Source organism: Bos javanicus, chromosome 23 (genome assembly GCF_032452875.1).
Source record: "Bos javanicus breed banteng chromosome 23, ARS-OSU_banteng_1.0, whole genome shotgun sequence".
NCBI lineage: Eukaryota > Metazoa > Chordata > Mammalia > Artiodactyla > Bovidae > Bos > Bos javanicus.
In genome coordinates, this window is record NC_083890.1 from 9137041 (window position 1) to 9158804 (window position 21764).

Below are 21764 nucleotides of genomic sequence, written 5' to 3' on the forward strand. Positions count from 1 at the left end.
AACCAGTCATCACCCCAACTGGCCAAGCTGGACTCTGGACACCGGGCAGGGAGATCCCATGATCAGACATGTGCTCAGCAGGAAGCCGCGAGCAGTCAACACCCACTCTCGCCTGGCCCCAGCTGGCACCCTGCTTCAGGAGCTGGCACCCTGCTTCAGGACCTGCCCCAGCAGAGGGAGCTGAGCCCCTTACTCCTCCGGACCCCTTATTGCGTCATTTGAAACCTTCAGCAGGGGAACGTTCCTGGTGCTCTGGCGGCTAAGACTCCCAGCTCCCAAAGCAGGGGGCCTAGGTTTGATCTCTGGTCAGGGAACTAGATCCCACATGCCACAGCTGGGAGTCAGTCTGCCACAACTAAAGATCCCACAGCTAAGACCCAGCATAGCCAAATAAAACTTTAAAAAAAAAAAAAAAGAATGAAACCTTTAGGGGAATTTGGTCCTGGAAATGAGGTTTCCAATAATTTTTTTCAATCATGCCCAAATCTGAACTGAATTAGACAAAACAAACTCCTAAATTCCAGAAATACACTCACACTTTAAGTAATTCCACAGAGTTTTCAGAGCCCTTAGAGAAATACCTTTACCCTCAGAGAACAGTGTTAGTACCGGGTGTCTTAGCTTCTCTGCTCCGTGTGCTGAAAGCGGCACCTGGAGGAAAAACCGGGGCCTGCTGGCTGCTCGGCTAGTGGGCGGCTGAGCATGCAGGGCCTGGCCACGGCTGCGGCACACGAAGCGGGGGCTTGCTTGCAGTTCAAAAGTTTATTGGTGGACGCATTTGGGCCAGCTGGAGCTCACACACGAGGTCACTACAGCGTGGCACGCTGGCTGCAGGCGGGGAGAGGGTGTGCTGCTTGGTGACGTCACCCCAGGAAGATGGCGGGCTTCGCTGCTGGGTCCCAGGAGCCAGGGCCCGAGCCAGCGCCATCAGAGAGATGCCACTTCTGTCTCCAGCACCTGAGCTGGGGGGAGGAGGCTCTTTAAGATCTCCGTGTAGTAGGGGCCGAACACCTGCTGATTGTGGTGTGTGAGGCTGACGAACTTCTGGCCCAGTTCTGCCAGCTCTGCCTCGATGAGGGTGAGGCCTCCAGGGAGGTCCAGCAGAGACCGCTGCACACCAAGAACCAAACAGCATTTGAGGAACAAGTGGATCCGCTGATCTGTGAGTAGGGAAAGATAGTGAGAAGGCAAATAATCTTCAGGGGGAAACACTGCCCACCACACTCCTAACTTCAAAGTTAAATGAGATACACACTGACCCACCCACTCACCTAGAGAGAAGGACATCTGTTTTGTTTGGAAAGGGACCCAGCTCCTAAGGACAGAGCAAAGATCCAAAACTACTAGGCTAGTACATTTCTATTCAAAAGATTCCTGAAGTATCCGTCAGATAGATCCTATTGTCTGATGCAACAGGAGGATCTTCGACTGACCCTTCAGATGGCTGAGGTTAAGAGCTAAGTCAAGTTCACAGCTGCCAATTCAACGTGGGAGAGGGGAAATCCCTGCTTTGGGGACATGTCCCCCAACCTAATTCAGCATCAATTTCTTGTTGGCAGGGGGTGGGTGTCACATGTCTTGGACTGTAGCCAGAAATGACCCAGAAAGTCAAGGATGACTTAGCCAAGTTGGACAGTATGCCAAATCTTTGTGACCCCATGCACTGTAGCCTGGCAGGCTCCTCTGTCCATGGGATTGTCCTGGCAAGAATACTAGAGTGGATTGCCATTCCTCCTCCAGGGGATTTTCCTGACCCAGGGATCGAACCCACAGCTCCTGTGGCTCTTGCTTTGGTGGGCAGATTCTTTACCACTGAGCTATCTGGGAAGCCATCAGAAATGACCCAGAAAGCCAAGGATGACTTAACCAAGTTGGACAGTATGCCACACCGAGAAGCCATGAATTGCTGGTGCAAATCTCCCTTAGAACCAACAGAGTCAGTCTTTTTTATCTTCTTAAAAAATTTTTGGTTGCACCTCACAGCATGCAGAACTTCCCTGACCAAGGATCAAACCCGAGCCCCCTGCAGTGGAAGCGTGGGGTCTTAACCACTGGACAACCAGGGAAACCTCATAGAGGCAGTCTTTAAACTAAAAGGCATGTATTTTCAACCCAGCATTTTGCAAAAACTAAAGCCTACCCAGTGACCTGTCCAGTTATTACACTTTTTATTGTTAAATGGCTCGGTGAGCAATGTCCAGGGGTCGGGATCGGCCTCTCCCTTCACCATTCTCGCCCCGACGGGCACACTCACCAATGACGCTGCGGACACAGTTCTCCTTCCTGGCGACGTCCTGGAGCTGCCCTATCAGAGAGGCCGTGTTGTCGCTGCTCAGAGCAGCCAGGCCCATGTTCTTGAGGCTCTGGTGGATCTCCTGAGCCACCTGTTCGCTCACAGTCAGCATAGCCTCCTCCTCAGGCCTAGACCATGGAGGAGAGCGAGCTGGGACCCGGGGGTGGCCACGAGCCCCGATGCTCCACACCGTAAGTCAGGCCCACACCAGGGAGATGCCTGGCCACCCTGCCGCCCTCACCCCAGATCCTGGGAGCTTGAGCCCGGTGGGCAGGGCAGGGTTTCCACCGTTACCCTCCAGACAGTATTCTCTGTGTGATACCACGTTCTTCTTAGAAAACGAGATAAACTATAAAATCAGCTCTGGACAGGGGTTGCATATCCACTCAGAACGTTCCAACTCCATGTAATATATATATGTGCACTTTTAAGACTTTCTTGGACATTTTCCACGGTCATCTGTCCTGCTCTCACAATTACAATAACAAACCTGGCCTTCGGATTCCACTGTTTCCTCTCCCAGGGTGTGTCACCCTGCACGCAGTAGGCGCTCAGCCAACACTGCTGACTGGCTCCTGGAGTTAGGTAAGACCAGCCCACACAACTAGAGAAAGGCTCCTCTGTAGCAACAACATGGAATCATTTTACAGTAAACAATCCTCCTTACCGCCCTGTTGGAAGAAAGTTTTATTTTTCTTTGTCAGAAGTCTCAAGGGAGATAAATTGGAAGATTGAGATTGGTGCATATATTCACTACTACATATAAAACAGATCACTAATAAGGACCTGCTATGTAGCACAGGGAGCTCTACTCAATACTCTGTAACGCCCGTGCGGGAAAAGAATCTTAAAAAGAGCGGATAAATGTGTGACCGATTTACGTTGCTGTGCACCTGAAACTAACACGACACTGTAAATCAATTACACCTCGATAAAAATTTTAAAAAAGCAGCCTCAAGAGCACTTAAGGAAAGACACCCCGCATCTCTGTGGCTGAGTCCACAGGGCCTTTCTGCGGTTCATGGGAACGCGAGGCATCCTGCCTCAGCGGCCGTGTCCTCACCCCACTTTGGTCTAAAACAGACCTCTGCAGCTCACCTGGACTTGAACTCCTCCAACAGGGCTCTGGTTACGCGTTTCAGCTTATCCACAAACTGAGGTGAGCCAAACAGGACGCTGCCAGAGAAGCTGCTGGAAACCAGCAAGACGGAGGCCAGGATGGTTAGCTGGCGCAGCTGCGCCTCCAGCTCCTGCAGCCGCGCTCGGTCTGTCAGCAGGGTCTGGGGGGCAGGCGGGGCGCGCCGTTAGGGGGCGGCCCCGGGCAGGCCCTGCGCCCGCACCACAGGGCCGGGCGCCCCCTCCTACCTCAGGGAACTCGTCGTCTTCAGGGTCCCAGAGGAGGAGGTTCAGGAAGCCCTGGGACAGCACCATGGTGGGGCTGAGGGGCTCCGGGCTGCTGGCCGCCTCGCCGGGGGAGGAGCAGGGCGAGCTGGCAGCGTCGGCGGCGTCGGGGCCGCTGGGCGGTGGCGCGGACAGCTGTGCGGCCGCGCGGGTCAGCCAGCGTGCGGTGTGATCCAGGAGGCCTGAGCAGAGCGGAGGCCCCCTCAGCACCGCCCTGCGGCCTGGGGACCGCGGGTGAGGTCTCCTCCCCTCAGCAGGGAAACGCTTTGGTCGGGCCAGCAGCCTTCTGCCGCCCCTAGTCTGAGCGAGAAACTCTGTTCTTAAACAGAGGCAGAGTTCCCTCCCACATCATAAAGCCAGAACCCAAGGTCATACTCCCCACCCCCACCCCCGCTCTCCCTCAAGTTTATATACATACTGGGCTGCTTGTTGAGAAGGTCCTGAAATTTCGCTCGTTCGTACTGGATGGAATGTTCCTGCAGCTGGGGCTGAAGGCTCTGGATAGTGTAGTTCACCATGTCCATTTTCATCAGGCCCAGAACCTGGAAGATCCCTCTGACACAGGAGAAAATGGAATATTTATACTATGAAAGGATGTTTCCCTACTTTCTCCAGTGGGGGCGGGGCGGGGAACCTACACAAGGTATCATTAAATCACTGTATTCTAGAGGTGGGAGGGGCTTTAGGTCTCGCCTCTGAAATTTACAAAAGATGGCACTGTGGCCCAGGACCCAAGGCCCAGAGTGAATGACTGGCAGCACTAGCAGCAAGTAAGTCTCTGGATGTTGCAGCCTTTGGACTTTTTCACACCAGCCATTCTATGTCTCTTTAAAAAAAAAAAAAAGTAGTCAGTAGAAGGAAATACATCAGCATGACAACAAATCTCTCTGAACAGTAAGATTACATCTGATGTTATTTCTGATGCTATCTCTGGACAATTCACTTTTTTTTTTAACTTTCTGGGTCTTGGTTTCTATAACTCTGAAAAAGGGATCGTCTCCAATCTCTATCTTCACATTGTGTGAACTGCAATAAGAAAGCCTGGCATAGGGGTGTCTGAGTTCCTTGGAAGAAAGGATTACATACTCCAGTGACCTACGGTAGGATGGTACACAGGGAGCCAAATCAATCTAAGGCCATCTTCAGAAAAGAAAAGCGAATGGACCATGGAAAAGAGGAGTCCAGTCAGGTCTTCAGTGGGGAAGAGACAGCAGCTGTGAGTCAGTGTCCCGCCCAGCTGTGCCCAGCCCAGTGGTCAAGCTTCACACCTCAGTAACCAAACAGGGTCTGAGATGTTCTCCAGTTTCTGCACTGCCTCATCACGAACCGGTGCACACAGCAGAGTCATCATGTTGAGAATGTACTTGGAGAGATGAGGGACATTCAGGGCCCCGTGTTCTGCTTCCTGCATAAGGAGGTCCATGTCCAGGGCTTCTTCAATCTCACTTCTTAGGCGGTTCTGGCGTGGTAATAGCAGCGACAGCAGGATCTGCCCAGGAAAGAAAGTCAGAGGATGAGATGCTTTCTGTTCAGAGCCCCCAACTCTCTCTAATGGACAATCCCCCTTCAGCCAGAGACATCCCAGCCTATGTCTTTTAAGGATCAAGAAGCTAGGTCCCTTACAAAAAGCACATGAAAAGATGCTCAACATCACTCATTATTAGAGAAATGCAAATCAGAACTATAGTGAAGTATCACCTCACACTGGTCAGAATGGCCATCAAACATCTATAAACAATAAAAGCTGGAGAAGGTGTGGAGAAAAGGAAACCCTCTATATACGGTTGGTGGGCATATAAACTGGTACATTCAATGTGGAGAACAGTGTGGAAGTTCCTTAAAAAACTAAAAATAGGGCTACGATATGTCCCTGCACTCCCATTCCTGGGCATATATCCAGAGAATACCATAATTTGAAATAATACATGCACTCCAATGTTCACGGCAACACTACTTACAACAGCAGGACCACTGGAAACAGCCTAAAGTTCATCATTAGGGATGGATAAAGACGACGTCATACATATATACAATGGAACATTAGTCATGAAAAAGAAAGAAAGAATGCCATTTGCATAGACGGACCTAGAGACTGTCATACTGAGTGAGATCAGACAGAGAAAGACAAATATATGATATCACTTACATATGGAAACTCCAGAAAGAATGAAGAGATGGAGCCAAAGCAAAAACAGTACCCAGTTGTGGATGTGACTGGTGATGGAAGTAAAGTCCAATGCTGTAAAGAAAATATTGCATAGGAACCTGGAATGTTAGGTCCATGAATCAAGGCAAATTGGAAGTGGTCAAACAGGAGATGGCAAGAGTGTATGTTGACATTCTAGGAATCAGCGAACTAAAATGGACTGGAATGGGTGAATTTAACTCAGATGACCATCACATCCACTACTGCGGGCAGGAATCCCTTAGAAGAAATGGAGTAGCCATTCATAGTCAACAAAAGAGTTTGAAATGCAGTACTTGGATGCAATCTCAAAAATGATAGAATGATCTCTGTTCATTTCCAAGGCAAAACATTCAACATCACAGTAAAGTCTATGCCCTAACCAGTAATGCTGAAGAAGCTGAAGTTGAACGGTTTTATGAAGATCTACGAGGCCTTCTAGAACTAACACCCAAAAAAGATCTCCTTTTCATTATAGGGGACTGGAATGCAAAACTAGGAAGTCAAGAAACACCTGGAGTAACAGGCAAATTTGGCCTTGGAGTACAGAATGAAGCAGGGCAAAGGCTAATAGAGTTTTGCCAAGAGAATACACTGGTCATAGCAAACACCTTCTTCCAACAACACAAGAGAAGACTCTACACATGGACATCACCAGATGGTCAATACCAAAATCAGACTGATTATATTCTTTGCAGCCAAAGATGGACAAGCTCTATACAGTCAGCAAAAACCAGACCAGGAGCTGACTATGGCTCAGATCATGAACTCCATATTGCAAAGTTCAGACTTAAATTGAAGGAAGTGGGGAAAACTACCAGACCATTCAGGTATGACCTAAGCAAATCCCTTACAATTATACAGTGGAAGTGACATATAGATTCAAGGGATTAGATCTGATCAGAGTGCCTGAAGAACTATGGACGGAGGTCTGTGACATTGTACAGTGATCAAAACCACCCTCAAGAAAAAGAAATGCAAAAAGGCAAAGTGGTTGTCTGAGGAGGCCTTACAAATAGCTGTGAAAAGAAGAGAAGTGAAAGGCAAAGGAGAAAAGGAAAGATATACCCATTTGGAATGCAGAGTTCCAAAGAATAGCAAGAAGAGATAAGAAAGCCTGCCTTAGCGATCAATGCAAAGAAATAGAGGAAAACAATAGAATGGGAAAGACTAGAGATCTCTTCAAGAAAATTAGAGATACCAAGGGAACTTTTCATGCAAAGATGGGCACAATAAAGGACAGAAATGGTATGGACCTAACAGAAGCAGAAGATATTAAGAAGAGATGTCAAGAATACACAGAACTGTACAAAAAAGATCTTCATGACCCAGATAACCATGATGGTGTGATCACTCACCTAGAGCCAGACATCCTGGAATGCAAAGTCAAGCGGGCCTTAGAAAGCATCACTACAAACAAAGCTAGTGGAGATGATGGAATTCCAGTTGAGCTATTTCAAATCCTAAAAGATGATGCTGTGAAAGTGCTACACTCAATATGCCTGCAAATTTGGAAAAATCACCAGTGGCCACAGGACTGGAAAAGGTCAGTTTTCATTCCGATCCCAAAGAAAAGCAGTGCCAAAGAAGGTTCAAGCTACTGCACATTTGCATTCATCTCACAAGCTAGTAAAGTAATGCTCGAAATTCTCCACGCCAGGCTTCAATAGTACACGAACCATGAACTTCCAGATGTTCAAGCTGGATTTAGAAAAAGGCAGAGGAACCAGAGATCAAATTGCCAACATCTGCCAGATCATCGAAAAAGCAAGAGAGTTCCAAAAAAAATCTACTTCTGCTTTACTGACTTCTGCTAAAGCCTTTGACTGTATGGATCACAACAAACTGTGGAAAATTCTTCAAGAGATGGGAATATCAGACACCTTACCTGCCTCCTGAGAAATCTGTGTGCAGGTCAAGAAGCAATAGTTAGAACCGGATATGGAACAACAGACTGGTTCCAAATTGGGAAAGAAGTACATCAAGGCTGTAGATTGTCACCCTGCTTATTTAACTTATATGCAGAATACTTAATGAGAAATGCTGGGCTGGATGAAGTACAAGCTGGAATCAAGATTGCCAGGAGAAATATCAATAACCTCAGATATGCAGATGACACCACCCTTATGGCAGAAAGCGAAGAGGAACTAAAGAGCCTCTTGATGAAAGTGAAAGAGAAGAGTGAAAAAGTTGGCTTAAAATTCAACATTCAGAAAACTAAGATCATGGCATCTGGTCCCATCACTTCATGGGAAATAGATGAGGAAACAGTGGAAACAGTGACAGACTTTATTTTCTTGGGCTCCAAAATCACTGCAGATGGTAACTGCAGCCATGAATTAAAAGACTCTTGCCCCTTGAAAGAAAAGTTATGACCAACCTAGACAGCATATTTAAAAGCGGAGACATTACTTTGCCAATAAAGGTCCATCTAGTCAAGGCTATGGTTTTTCCAGTAGTCATGTATGGTTGTGAGAGTTGGACTATAAAGAAAGCTGAGCGCCAAAGAATGATGCTTTTTAACTGTGGTGTTGGAGGTGACTCTTGAGAGTCCCTTGGACTGCAAGGAGATCCAACCAGTCCATCCTAAAGGAAATCAGTCCTGAATATTCACTGGAAGGACTGATGCTGAAGCTTAAACTCCAATATTTTGGCCACCTGTTGCAAAGAACTGACTCATTAAAAAAGATCCTGATGCTGGGAAAGACTGAAGGTGGGAGGAGAAGGGGACGACAGAGGATGAGATGGTTGGACGGCATCACTGACTCCATGAACACAAGTTTGAGTAAACTCTGGGAGTTGGTGATGGACAGGGAGGCCTGGTGTGCTGCAGTCTATGGGGTCGCAAAGAGTCGGACATGACTGAGTGACTGAACTGAAATGACATATGGAATCTAAAACAATGGTACAAATGAATTTATTTACAAAACAGAAATAGAGCCACAGACGTAGAAAACAAACTCATGGTTACCAGGGTGGAAAGCAGTGGGGGAGAGGAAAGGTATAAATTGGGAGACTGGAAAAGACAATATGCACTATTATATATAAAATAGTAACTAATAAGGACCTACTTTATAGCACAGGGAACTCTTCTCAATACTCTATGACCTATATGGAAAAATAATCTAAAAAAGAGTGGTTATATGTATAACTGAATATTTTGTTGTACAGCAGAAATTAACACAATATTATAAATCAACTATAATCCAAAAAAATTTTTTTTAAAAAAAGAAGTGAGGCCCGTCAATTTCTTAAAGAATATTATTTATCTTTGTTTAGGGACCAGTGATAGTTCAAGGGTTTAGGGGATCAATGACAGCAGCAGTAAGTGTATCATTTTCTACACAGATTTGAGATAAAGAGATTAGTAAAATCAAGGGGTATGGTAAAAAAGAAATGCAAGGTACACAGATATAAAACATACAGCATCACATGGTGCTAAAGTACTCTTTAAAAATCTTCTTAAATTTTTATTTTATTTACTTATTTTTGGCTGCACCGAGTCTTTGTTGCTTTTGCATAGGCTTTCTCTGGTTGCATGAAGCGGCAGCTACTCCCCGCTGCGGTGGCTTCTGCTGCAGAGCACAGGCGCTAGGTGCACACGGGCTTAGCTGCTCTGCACCATGTGGGATCTTTCTGGACCAGGGATTGAACCTGTGTCCCCTGCACTGGCGGGCGGACTCCTATCCACTGCGCCACCAGGGAAATCTGAGGAGGTACTCTTAATTTTCCAAAGCAAGCATTTTTGAGGTTTAAATTTTACTTCAAAGAATGAAATAGGCAAAGGAACTGTTAAAAGTCCCTTGAAAATAACTTATTAACAGAAAAATATATAAGTTCCCTGTGGACAGAGACTGTCTTATTCACATCTGTGCCTCGGTAATATACAGATATTGGTGATGGTGAGGAATAGTGTTAGTTATTAATAATTGAATGGAATACTGTATCGTCACAGCAAGGTCCCAACTATTTAGCTTCATCTTGAACAAGTAAAACCTGCTCCGCACTGTCCATTTAAATGATAAACTATGCCAATTATGCATCCGGAGCCTCAGTTCCAAATCGGCCCGTCAGTGCCTACTCTGGGAAAATGCGCTGGGCCCTTTCGTTTTCCTCTGCAGGCTGGCACAGTGTTATGTTCTGCCGGCAGAGGGTGCTAAAGAGACACAGCAAGAGGAAGAGGCTCTCTTTCCAGGCTCCAGGGTGCTCTTGCCAGCAAGTTCCCACAGCACAGCAGCGTTTCCTTGTTCAAATCACCCTGTGGTTTCTTCTGCCTGACTGGACCCTGACTGATACAAAATCTGCACAGTGAGTGAGGTTTGAACTCAAATGGCCACACGTCCAGTGGACCTGATGAGCAGAAAGTAGCAAGTACTTAAAATGTCTCAAAAAAACATGCAAACTAGAGCCTGGCAGATAATCCCTGTAAGAATGGGCAGCCCATGACCTCAGGGAAGTGACTTAAGAGTTTCAGTGATCTGAGCCTGTCAAGCCATCCACTCCAAGATGAAAGATAAGCTGCTGCACATCAAACAACCCATCATGAAAAAAGGCAAAACACTTGTCCATCTTTGTAGATTTTCAAGGTAACATACACCACATTTGAGACTGCTACTGTGACATTCATTTAGAGTCACTCACAAGGCTGCCAGTTTCAAGTGGAACCAAGCAAAACTTAGGCTCTGCAGCAAGCCCAGCCCGAGCCAGGAGACTTGATGATACCTGAAGTGTCCCTGGCGAGTTGTGGATGCTATACACACCCTCTGAGCAAGTACTGACAGGAGCAGCACAGCACAGACTTCTAGGATTTGGGAGCAAACCTATGCCCTCTTCTGGGGATAACTATTTGCCTTTGGAGAAATCATTCTGGCTTGATCTTGACCCTTGGGAGAAAGCAAACACCTTAACACGGACAATGGGTAAGATGTGGCCTGAGCGTCCCGTCAGGCGTTGTCTGACCGACCTAGGCACCAGACTGGACATGCACACAGCCACCTATCGTCAGATGAAAGTGGCCCATAAGAGACCAAGCATACACTGGCGTAAGGAGACACACAAAGCACGCTAGAATACAGAGCCCAGAAATAAAACCTGGACGTATGGTCACATGGTTTTTGAAAACAATGCTGAGGCCATTCAATGGGGAAAGGACAGTCTTTTCAACAAATGGTATTGGGGAAAACTGGATATCCACATGCAGAAAAGTTAAGTTGAACCATACCTACACCAAATAAAATATAACTCAAATTGGGTAGAAGACCTAAACATAAGAGCTTAGGTTCTGAAATTCTCAGAAGAAAACAGGAGCAAATCTTCACGATTTTGGATTTCACAAGATATGACACCAAAAGCAGAAGTTACCACAGACTAGATGAATTGGGCTTCGTTAAAATTAAAACATTTGTGCATCAAGGGACACATCAAGCAAACTAGGGGGGGAGCTACCCACAGAACTGAAGAAAATATCTGCAAATCATTTATCTAACAAGGGTCAAGGATGCAGAATGTTTAAGGAACTTTTACAACTCAACAACAAAAAGACAACTCAATTTTAAAATGGGCAAAGGACTTGAGTAAACATTTCTCCAAAGACAATGCAGAAGACAGTGCCAAGCACAGGGAGATACTCATCACCACTGGCCACAAGGGAAATGCAAGTCAAAACCACAACAAGACTCCGCGTCAGACGTGGCTGCACCAGGGGAAGATGTCTAATGTTTTTAAAAAAGGAAAAATACATGCTGAAAAGTCAGTGAAAATGTTGAGAAATAGGCACATTTCTGGTGGGAATGTAAATGGTAAGACACCGTGGAAAACGCTCCAGTGGTTTCTCAGTAAATTAAACATCATCACATGACGCTGCAGTTCCACTCCTGGGCGTATATCCCAAAGACGGGAAAAGAGATGCCCAAACAAAGCCTTGGACACAAATGTCCCCCCAGCAGCACTATTCACAACAGCAAAAATGGGAAAACAACACCAACGCCCAACAGCAGATGCATGGATTAACAAAATGTAGGATTATCCATACAAAGGAGTATTTTCAGCCACAGAAAGAGATGACGCTCTGATCCATGCTACAATGAGGACCAACCTTGAAAACATTATGCTAAGTAAAATTTGCCATATGCATAAGAACAAATGTTGTATGATCCACTTATGTGAGGTACTTACAGCAGTCAAATTCACAGAGACCGAAGATAAAACAGAAGCTACCAGGCACTGAGGGAAGAGGTATATGAGGAGTTACTGTTTAATTTTGTTTGCGAAGATGAAAACATTTTGGAAATGGATAATGGTGATGGGTGCATAACATTGTAAATGCCACTGAATTGTAACCCTTAACATCATTGTAACCGTTAACATTATTAAAATGGCAAAAAGTTTATGCTTACCATAATAAAAAAAAATCCCCCAAAACACAAACAACTAAGTCTGTAATGTGGCACTGCTCCCCCAGGGAGGATCAGCCAGCCATCTGGTAGCAGACGATTTGTTTAGGACCTTTCTGGACCTCTTCCTTCACTGAGGGGGCAAAGACTCACCTTCAATGGAACAAACACATTCTGAATATAAAGCTGTCTTCTCTACCTCTGTTAGGCACCAAAACCCATGTACTCACAGAATCTCACAGAAGGCCTTATCCACTGTCTGGGTTCTGGCATGCCCCACAGCATTGCATCTGATCAAGGAACTCATTTTACAACCAAGAAAGTACAGCAATGGGTTCATACCCACATGCCCCCTCACAGAAAGTTGACTGATCTTAACTGAAAAGTGGAATGGCTTATTGAAGACTCAGTTATAGCATTAGCTGGGAGATAATATCCTGAACTGAAGAAGTTCTGTCTTGCAAGATGCAATATATGCTTTGAATCAAAACTATTATGCAGTGCTGTTCCCTAAAGAGAGAAGACTTGGTCCCAGAATCAGGGGTGGAAGTAGGGCTGGCTGCTCTCTCTGTTAAATCTAAAAACCCACTTGCAGAACTTTTGTTTCCCATCCTGCCAACTTCGGGCCCTGCTGATTTGGGAGGAATGCTTGCACTGGTTCCACAGAATTAGAAGGTAAGACAGCCCCCTAGACAGTGTATTAGAAAGCAGAGACATCACTTTGCTGACAAAGGTCCATCTAGTCAAGGCTATGGTTTTTCCTGTGGTCATGTATGGATGTGAGAGTTGGACTATAAAGAAGGCTGAGCGCTGAAGAATTGATGCTTTCCAACTGTGGTGTTAGAGAAGACTCTTGAGAGTCCCTTGGACTGCAAGGAGATCAAACCAGTCAATCCTAAAGGAAATCAACCCTGAATATTCATTGGAAGGACTGATGCGGAAGCTCCAATACTTTGGCCACCTGATGCAAAGAGCTGACTCATTGGAAAAGACTCTGATGCTGGCAAAGACTGAAGACAAAAGGAGAAAGGGCGGCAGAGGATGAGATGGCTAGATAGCATCACCAACTCAATGGACATGAATTTGAACAAATTCCAGGAGACAGTGAAGGACAGAGGAGCCTGGTGTGCTACAGTCCATGGGGTCGCAAAGAGTTGGACACAACTTAGCAACTGAACAACAACATCACTGAGCCAACAAGGCAAAAAAGGAGTTCCTCTCTGGACTAGAATACCTGACCCTGAGCACCAAGAGGAAGCTGGGCTGCTGCTGCACACTGGGGGCAAGAAGGACTGTGTCTGGAATCTGGAAGATTCTGAGGTACTTCTTGGTATTTCCATACCCAATAATAAAGGTCAAGGGGAAACCACAGCATACAAACAGCAAAAGAAAAATGCCTGAGCACTCACACTCTTTGGCAATGAAGGTTTGGGTCACTCTGTCAGATAAAAAACCCCAACACCGGAAGACAAGGAAAATATGGAATGAATCATAAAATGAAACCACAGATACCAAACACAGCCCTGTGACCATTACAGAAACAAAGACCATACATTTTCTCTCTGCTTCTTATAAGTATGGGTTTATTTGTATATGCTAACCATTTTCTTCTCTCTCCCATGACTGTTTTAATTTTTATTTCATATTGGAGTATAATTGATTTACAATGCCATGCTAGTTTCAGGGGCACAGCAAAGTGATTTCGTCATCTTTTTCAGATTCTTTCCCATATAGGTTATTACAGAACATCAAGGAGTCTATTGTGCTTTACAGTAAGTCCTTACTAGATTATCTACTTTTTCACATTTATTAATTTATTTATTTTTCTGTGCCAGGTCTTAGTTGCATGCTGAGGCTCGATCCTGCCTTTGCGTATGCCAAGCCTCCTTCCTCAGAGGAGCTCCGCCTGCATGCAGCATGTGGGACCTAGTTCCCTGATCAGGAATCGAACCCAGGTCTCCTGCATTGGGAGCACGGTGTCAGCCTCTGGACCACCAGGGAACGCCCAGATTATACACACCGTAGTGTGTATATATTGCTGCAAATGGCATCACTTCATTCTTTTTATGGCTGAGTAATATCCCATTGTGCATATGTACCATATCTTCTCTATCCATTCATCTGTCTAAGGACATTTAGGGTGCTTCCATGTCTTAGCTACAGTAAGCAGTGCTGCAATGAATACTGGGGCACATGTATCTTTTGAATTATGGTTTTCTCTGGATTTGGAGAAGGAAATGGCAACCCACTCCAGTGTTCTTGCTTGGAGAATCCCAGGGATGGGGGAGCCTGGTGGGCTGCTGTCTATGGGGTTGCACAGAGTCGGACACGACTGAGCGACTTCATTTTCACTCTTCTCTGGATACATGCCCAGGAGTGGGATTGCTGGATCATACGGTAGCTCTGTTTTAGTTTTTTAAGGAACCTCATTATTATTTTATACATAGGTTGTTGGAAGTTAAATTTTACAGTTTAGCCTATAGGTAACAATATTCTCAATATGCCAGCATAACAATATGCCAAAATAACTCAATATGTCAGCAAATTTGGAAAACTCAGCAGTGGCCACAGGACTGGAAAAGGTCAGCCTTCACTACAATCCCAAAGAAAGGCAATGCCAAAGAATGCTCAAACTACTGCACAATTGCACTCATCTCACACGCTAGTAAAGTAATGCTCAAAATTCTCCAAGCAAGGCTTCAATAGTACATGAACTGAGAACTTCCAGATGTTTAAGCTGGATTTAGAAAAGGCAGAGGAACCAGAGATCAAACTGCCAACAGCCACTGGATCATCAAAAAAGCAAGAGAGTTCCAGAAAAACATCTACTTCTGCTTTATTGACTAAACTAAAGCCTTTGAGTGTGTGGATCACAACAAACTGCACAAAATTCTTAGAGATGGGAATACCAGACACCTGACCTGCCTCCTGAGAAATCTGTATGCAGGTCAAGAAGCAACAGTTAGAACCAGACATGGAACAACGGACTGGTTCCAAATTGGGAAAGGAGTACGTCAAGGCTGTATATCATCATCCTGCTTATTTCACTGTATATGCAGAGTACGTTATGAGAAATGCTGGGCTGGATGAAGCACAAGCTGGAATCAAGATTGCTGGGAGAAATATCAACCTCAGATATGCAGATGACACCACCCTTATGGCAGAAAGCAAAGAGGAACTGAAGAGCCTCTTGATGCAAGTGAAAGAGGAGAGTGAAAAGCTGGCTTAAAACTCAACATTTAAAAAACGAAGATCACAGCATCCGGTCCCGTCACTTTATCCCATCACTTCATGGCTAAGAGATGGGGAAACAATGGAAACAGTGACAGACTTTATTTTCTTGGGCTCCAAAATCACTGCAGATGGTGACTGCAGCCATGAAATTAAAAGGCGCTTGCTCCTTGGAAGATAAACTATGACCAACCTAGACATATTAAAAAGCAGGGACACTACTCTGCCAACAAAGGTCCATCTAGTCAAAGCTATGGTTTTTCCAGTGGTCATGTATGGATGTGAGAGCTGGACCATAAAGAAGGCTGAGTGCTAAAGAATTGATGCTTTTGAACTGTGGTGTTGGAGAAGACTCTTGAGAGTCCCTTGGACTGCAAGGAGATCCAACCAGTCCATCCTAAAGGAAATCAGTCCTGAACATTCATTGGAAGAACTGATGCTGAAGCTCCAATACTGTGGCCACCTGATGTGAAGAACTGACTCATTTGAAAAGACCCTGATGCTGGGAAAGATTGAAAGCAGGAGGAGAAGGGGACAACAGAGGATGAGATGGTTGGATGGCATCACCTACTCGATAGACATGAGTTTGAGCAAGCTCCGGGAGTTGGTGTTGGACAGGGAGGCCTGGCGTACTTCAGTCCATGGGATCACAAACAGTTGGACATGACTGAGTGACTGAACTGAACAGAATATTCAGTGGGACAGTGACTGAAGATATCTACAGCAATAGATATAACAACCATTGGGACTGTAAGTTTCTTCACTTGGGGAAAAAGATAAGAACTTGTAAGAGACACAGCTATGTCTTTTGTCTCTTTTTTTGGCCATGCCTCGCAACTTGTGGAATCTTAGTTACCCAATCAGAAATTGAACCTGGGCGCTTGGCAGTGAAAATGAGAAGTCCTAACCACTGGACCACCAGGGAACTCCCTGGATAGCTATGTCTTATTAGGTAAAAACAGAATTGTTTTCAGGAATTTGAATGTGAGTAGAAGGGTATGGAGAAGGCAATGGCACCCCACTCCAGCACTCTTGTCTGGAAAATCCCATGGATGGAGGAGCCTGGTAGGCTGCAGTCCATGGGGTCACTAAGAGTCGGACACAACTGAGTGACTTCACTTTCACTTTTCACTTTCATGCATTGAAGGAGGAAATGGCAACCCACTCCAGTGTTCTTGCCTGGAGAATCCCAGGGATGCGGGAGCCTGGTGGGCTGCTGTCTGTGGGGTTGCGCAGAGTCGGACACGACTGAAGCAACTTAGCAGAAGGGTATATATGGAAGCTGAGTAACCAAAGGAATGGAATGTGACATTTATCAATTTATTGCCACTCAAATCCTCTCCAAATCCACCCTTCCCTTCTCTGCTCTGAGAAAATGAAGTCCTTTAAATATTTTTCCTTTACCAGATGGAACAATTGTGTTTCATCTGTAAACTGCACTTTTTTTTTCTGGATTTACAATGTTGTGTTACAATATTGTGTTAATTCTCATTGTACAGCAAAGTGATTCAGACTACAGATACACATATAATAAAATTCTTTTTCATATTCTTCTCCATTATTTGGGCTTCCCAGATGGTGCTAGTGGTAAAGAACCTGCCTGCCAATGCAAGAGATGTAAGACACATGGGTTCGATCCCTGGGTCAGGAAGATCCCCTGGAGGAAGGCACGGCATCCCACTCCAGTACTCTTGCCTGGGAAATCCCATGGCCAGAGGAGCCTGGCGGGCTACAGTCCATGGGGTTGCAAAGAGTTGGACACGACTGAAGTGACTTAGCACACAAGCATACACATGATTTATAACAGGATATTGAATATAGTTCATGTGCAATACAATAGGACCTTGTTATCTGTTTTATACAGAGCAGTTTGTATCTGCTAATCCCAAACGCCTAATTTATCCCCTTCCCCTTTCCCCTTGGAGAAGGCAATGGCACCCCACTCCAGTACTCTTGCCTGGAAAATCCCATGGACGGAGGAGCCTGGTAGGCTGCAGTCCATGGGGTCGCTAAGAGTCGGACATGACTGAGCGACTTCACTTTCACTTTTCACTTTCCTGCACTGGAGAAGGAAATGGCAACACACTCCACTGTTCTTGCCTGGAGAATCGCAGGGATGGTGGGGCCTGGTGGGCTGCCGTTTATGGGGTCGCACAGAGTCAGACACGACTGAAGTGACTTAGCAGCAGCAGCCTTTCCCCTTTAGTAATTGTAAGTTTGTCTGTTGAATAAATTCATTGGTAGCATATTTTAGATTCCACATATACGTGATATCATATTTGTCTTTCTGACTTACTTCGCTTAGTATGATAACCTCTAGGTCCCCCTATGTTGTGGCAAATAGCATTATTTCATTCTTTTTATGGCTGAATAATATTCCACTATGTATATGTACTCCCCATCTCCTTCACCCATTCCTCTGCTGATGGACATGTAGGTTGTTTGCATGTTTTGGCTCCTGTAAACAGTGCTGCTGTGAACACTGGGTAAGTGTCAGAAGGTACTATTAATTAGTTTTCCTGGTTCTGGAAGCTCTCACAGCAGGCTCCTGTAGTCCATGTGGCTCTACAGGCAGCTGGCTCCCGCAGCTGAGAGGTTTCTCGAGTACTGGACTCCTGCAGAGCAAGCGGCTGCTTCTCCAGGGCTAGGCTCCTGGGGCACAGGCGACTACTCTGGCAACCAGCTCCTGCCATGCATGGTGGTCAACAGCACACACAGGCCAGAGAGCTCCCCTGGCACAGCCGTGCCCTCAAATGAGTAACAGAGTCCTTGGGTGTTCCCCCTACCCTAGGGCTGAAACAGGACTCTCCTTTATCTTATATTCCAGCAGAGTTTTCTCTGCTTCTTACTAGCCCAAAGCCTTCATTTCTCCAATTCCCTGTTATAATAATTTTTATATTAAAACTTCTTTGTTGAAATTACTGAGTGATTTCTGTCTATTGATCATAGACTCTGACTGATTCATGGACCATGTTCAGTTGGGATTTGCTGGCCACTGACATTCCAGTGAGCAGGAGCTGTCCAGAAACTTTATATCTGCAAAGGTAAGGTTTGTCACTCACCTCTTTAATTTCCTTTAGAAGTTCAAGAGCACAGCTGAAGTCTGGTGGAGTAGCTGATAGTCGCTCTTTCAGATGATCCCAAAAGGCATCGTGCATGGTCTCTCTGATCCTGCCTTCCAGACTGTAAGAGGGTTAAATGAAGAAAATTATTTTCTCCACTCAAAAACTGCCATAAGGTCATTATCTACTAAGACCCAAACGATATTTGATTTAAAAAAGAGTATACAGACAAGGGAAGGTAAGTATGGAGGGCAGCAGAGCTGAACTAGCTGGGGTTTTAGACTTGGATATTAAGGGCACCGGCACAACCTCTCAGAAGGGCTCCTCACGGTCTGGTGCAGCCACTCTCTGCAGTAAGAAGAACCCTGAACAGAGGTCAGGCTGAACGTTAACACTGATTCTGCATTTAGTGCAGAAAAGATGTGACTTAGTTTCCCTTTACGTACACATACAGCAAAGAACTAAGTGATCTTTCATTTTCTTATAGACTTAAATCTAGAAAAGGATTTTCCTTCTTTGACAACATCTATCTATTGCCGGGAGAAATATCAATAACCTCAGATATGCAGATGACACCACCCTTATGGCAGAAAGTGAAGAGGAACTAAAAAGCCTCTTGATGAGAGTGAAAGAGGAGAGTGAAAAAGTTGGCTTAAAGCTCAACATTCAGAAAACTAAGATCATGGCATCTAGTCCCATCACTTCATGGGAAATAGATGGGGAAGCAGTGGAAACAGTGTCAGACTTTATTTTGGGGGGCTCCAAAATCACTGCAGATTGTGATTGCAGCCATGAAATTAAAAGACGCTTACTCCTTGGAAGGAAAGTTATGACCAACCTAGACAGCATTTTAAAAAGCAGAGACATTACTCTGCCAACAAAGGTCCATGTAGTCAAGGCTATGGTTTTTCCAGTGGTCATGTATGGATGTGAGAGTTGGACTGTGAAGAAAGCTGAGCACCGAAGAATTGATGGTTTTGAACTGTGGTGTTGGAGAACTCTTGAGAGTCCCTTGGACTGCAAGGAGATCCAACCCTGGGCGTTCACTGGAAGGACTGATGCTGAAGCTGAAACTCCAGTACTTTGGCCACCTCATGCGAAGAGTTGACTCACTGGAAAAGACTCTGATGCTGGGAGGGATTGGGGGCAGGAGGAGAAGGGAACGGCAGAGGATGAGATGGCTGGATGGCATCACCGACTCGATGGACATGAGTTTGGGTAAACTCCGGGAGTTGGTGACGGACAGGGAGGCCTGGCATGCTGTGGTTCATGGGGTCGAAAAGAGTTGGACACGACTGAGCGACTGAACTGAACTGAACTATCTACAGATACTTCCAAATCAGCACATCTAAAACTGAATTCACTATCTTTCCCATACAAACCTGTTCCTCCTGTATTCCTAATCTCAATGGCACTACCGTGTAACCAGTCATGGAAGCCAGAATATTGGTCTTTTTTCCCCTTCCAGAAAAGAGCAGCAGCAAAGGCAATTCAGTTAAAAAGGATAATCTTTTCAACAAACAGTGCTAGAACAACTGGACATCCACATGGGAGAAAATGAACCTAGACACAGACTTTTAATCACTACCTTCCACAAATAAGAGCGTAGACCTCAATGCAAAAAACAAACTCTAAAACTTCTAGAACAGAAGAAATCTATGTGACCTTGGGTTTGGCAATGACCTTTTAGATATACCAAAAACAAGACCCATGGAAGAAAAAAACTGGTAAATTGGACTTCTTTAAAATTAAAAACTGCTCTGTGAAAGTCACTGTTAAGAGAAGGAAAAGACAAGCTCCAATCTTTGCAAAGCACATATCTGATAAAGAACTAGTATCCAAAACATACAAAGAACTCTTAAAATTCAAGAATAAGAAAATAACACAATTTTATTTTTTTCAAATTAATCTACTGGAGTATAGTCGGTTTATAACGTTGTGTTAGTTTCTTTTATACAGCAGTGAGTCAGTTATACATTTACATATATCCACTCTTTTTAAAAATTCTTTTCCCATGTAGGTTATTACAGAACAACCCAAACGGGAAAAGGTCTGAACAGACACCTCGCCAAAGTATATATAGAGATGGCAAACAAGCACATGCTGCACCTCGTGTCTCATTGCTGTTGTTCGGTCCCCAAGTTGTGTCTGATTGAGACCCCATGGACTGCAGCACGCCAGGCCTCCCTGTCCCTCACCATCTCTCAGAGTTTGCCCAAGTTCATGTCCATTGAATCAGTGATACCATTCGATCATCTCATCTTCTGTCACCTTCTTCTCATTCTGCCTTTGGTTTTTCCCAGCATCAGGGTCTCTTCTAGTGAGTCGGCTCTTCACATCAGGTGGCCAAAGTATTGGAGCTTCAGCATCAAGTCCTTCCAATGAGTATTCAGGGCTGATTTCCTTTAGGATTGACTGGTTTGATCTCCTTACTGTCCAAGGGACTCTCAAGAGTCTTCTCCAGTCCCTCACTTCAAATGAGTCAATTCTTCAATGCTCTGCCTTCTTTATGGTCCAACTCTCACATCCATACATGACTACTGGAAGGACCAAAACCTTGACTATACAAACCTTTGTAGGCAAATGATGTCTTTGCTTTTTAATACACTGTCTAGGTTTGTCATAGCTTTCCTGCCAAGAAGTAATCATCTTCTAATTTCATGGCTGAAGTCACCATTAGGGAATTGTATATTAAAGTAACAATGAGATACCACTGCACACCTATTAGAATGGCCAAAATCCAGAACACCGACAACACCAAATGCTGACCAGGGCAGGGAGCAACAGGAACCCTCACTCACTGCTCGTAGGAGTGCAGAGTGGAAGACCATCACTCTGGAGGATGGTTCCACAGTTTCTTACAAAACGAAACATTCTCTTTCATACAGTCCAACAACTGTGCTCCCTGGGACCTACTCAAAGGAGTTGAAAGCTCATATCCACACAAAAACCTAAACGTGGACATTTATAGTAGCTTTATTTTTTTGCCAAAGCTTGGAAGCAACCAAGATGTCATTCTGTACGTGATGGATAAATAAACTGTGGTATATCCAGACAATGGAGTATTTGTTTTTATTTAGTTGCTAAGTAGAGTCTGACTCTCTTGTGGCCCCATGGACTGTAGCCTGCCATGCTCCTCTGTCTATGGGCTTTCCCAGGCAAGAATACTGGAGTGGGTTGCCATTTCCTTCTCCAGGGGA

At 45.1% G+C, this 21764-nt stretch overlaps 1 protein-coding gene across 7 annotated transcripts in view; it reads right to left on the bottom strand.

Moving 5' to 3' along the window:
• Nucleotides 1-747: 747 nt before the first annotated feature.
• The window catches only part of TCP11 (t-complex 11), a 160645-nt gene continuing 139628 nt past the window's right edge, over nucleotides 748-21764 (bottom strand). For all 7 annotated transcript variants that reach the window (XM_061399049.1, XM_061399047.1, XM_061399046.1 and 4 more), the window contains 7 exons: nucleotides 18565-18685; nucleotides 4963-5183; nucleotides 4113-4249; nucleotides 3659-3876; nucleotides 3392-3573; nucleotides 2255-2421; nucleotides 748-1160 (listed from right to left, as the gene is read on the bottom strand). In XM_061399049.1, coding sequence (XP_061255033.1) covers nucleotides 928-1160; nucleotides 2255-2421; nucleotides 3392-3573; nucleotides 3659-3876; nucleotides 4113-4249; nucleotides 4963-5183; nucleotides 18565-18685 — 1279 coding nt within the window. In that variant the 3' untranslated portion in view covers nucleotides 748-927. The remainder of the gene's footprint in view (nucleotides 1161-2254; nucleotides 2422-3391; nucleotides 3574-3658; nucleotides 3877-4112; nucleotides 4250-4962; nucleotides 5184-18564; nucleotides 18686-21764) is intronic.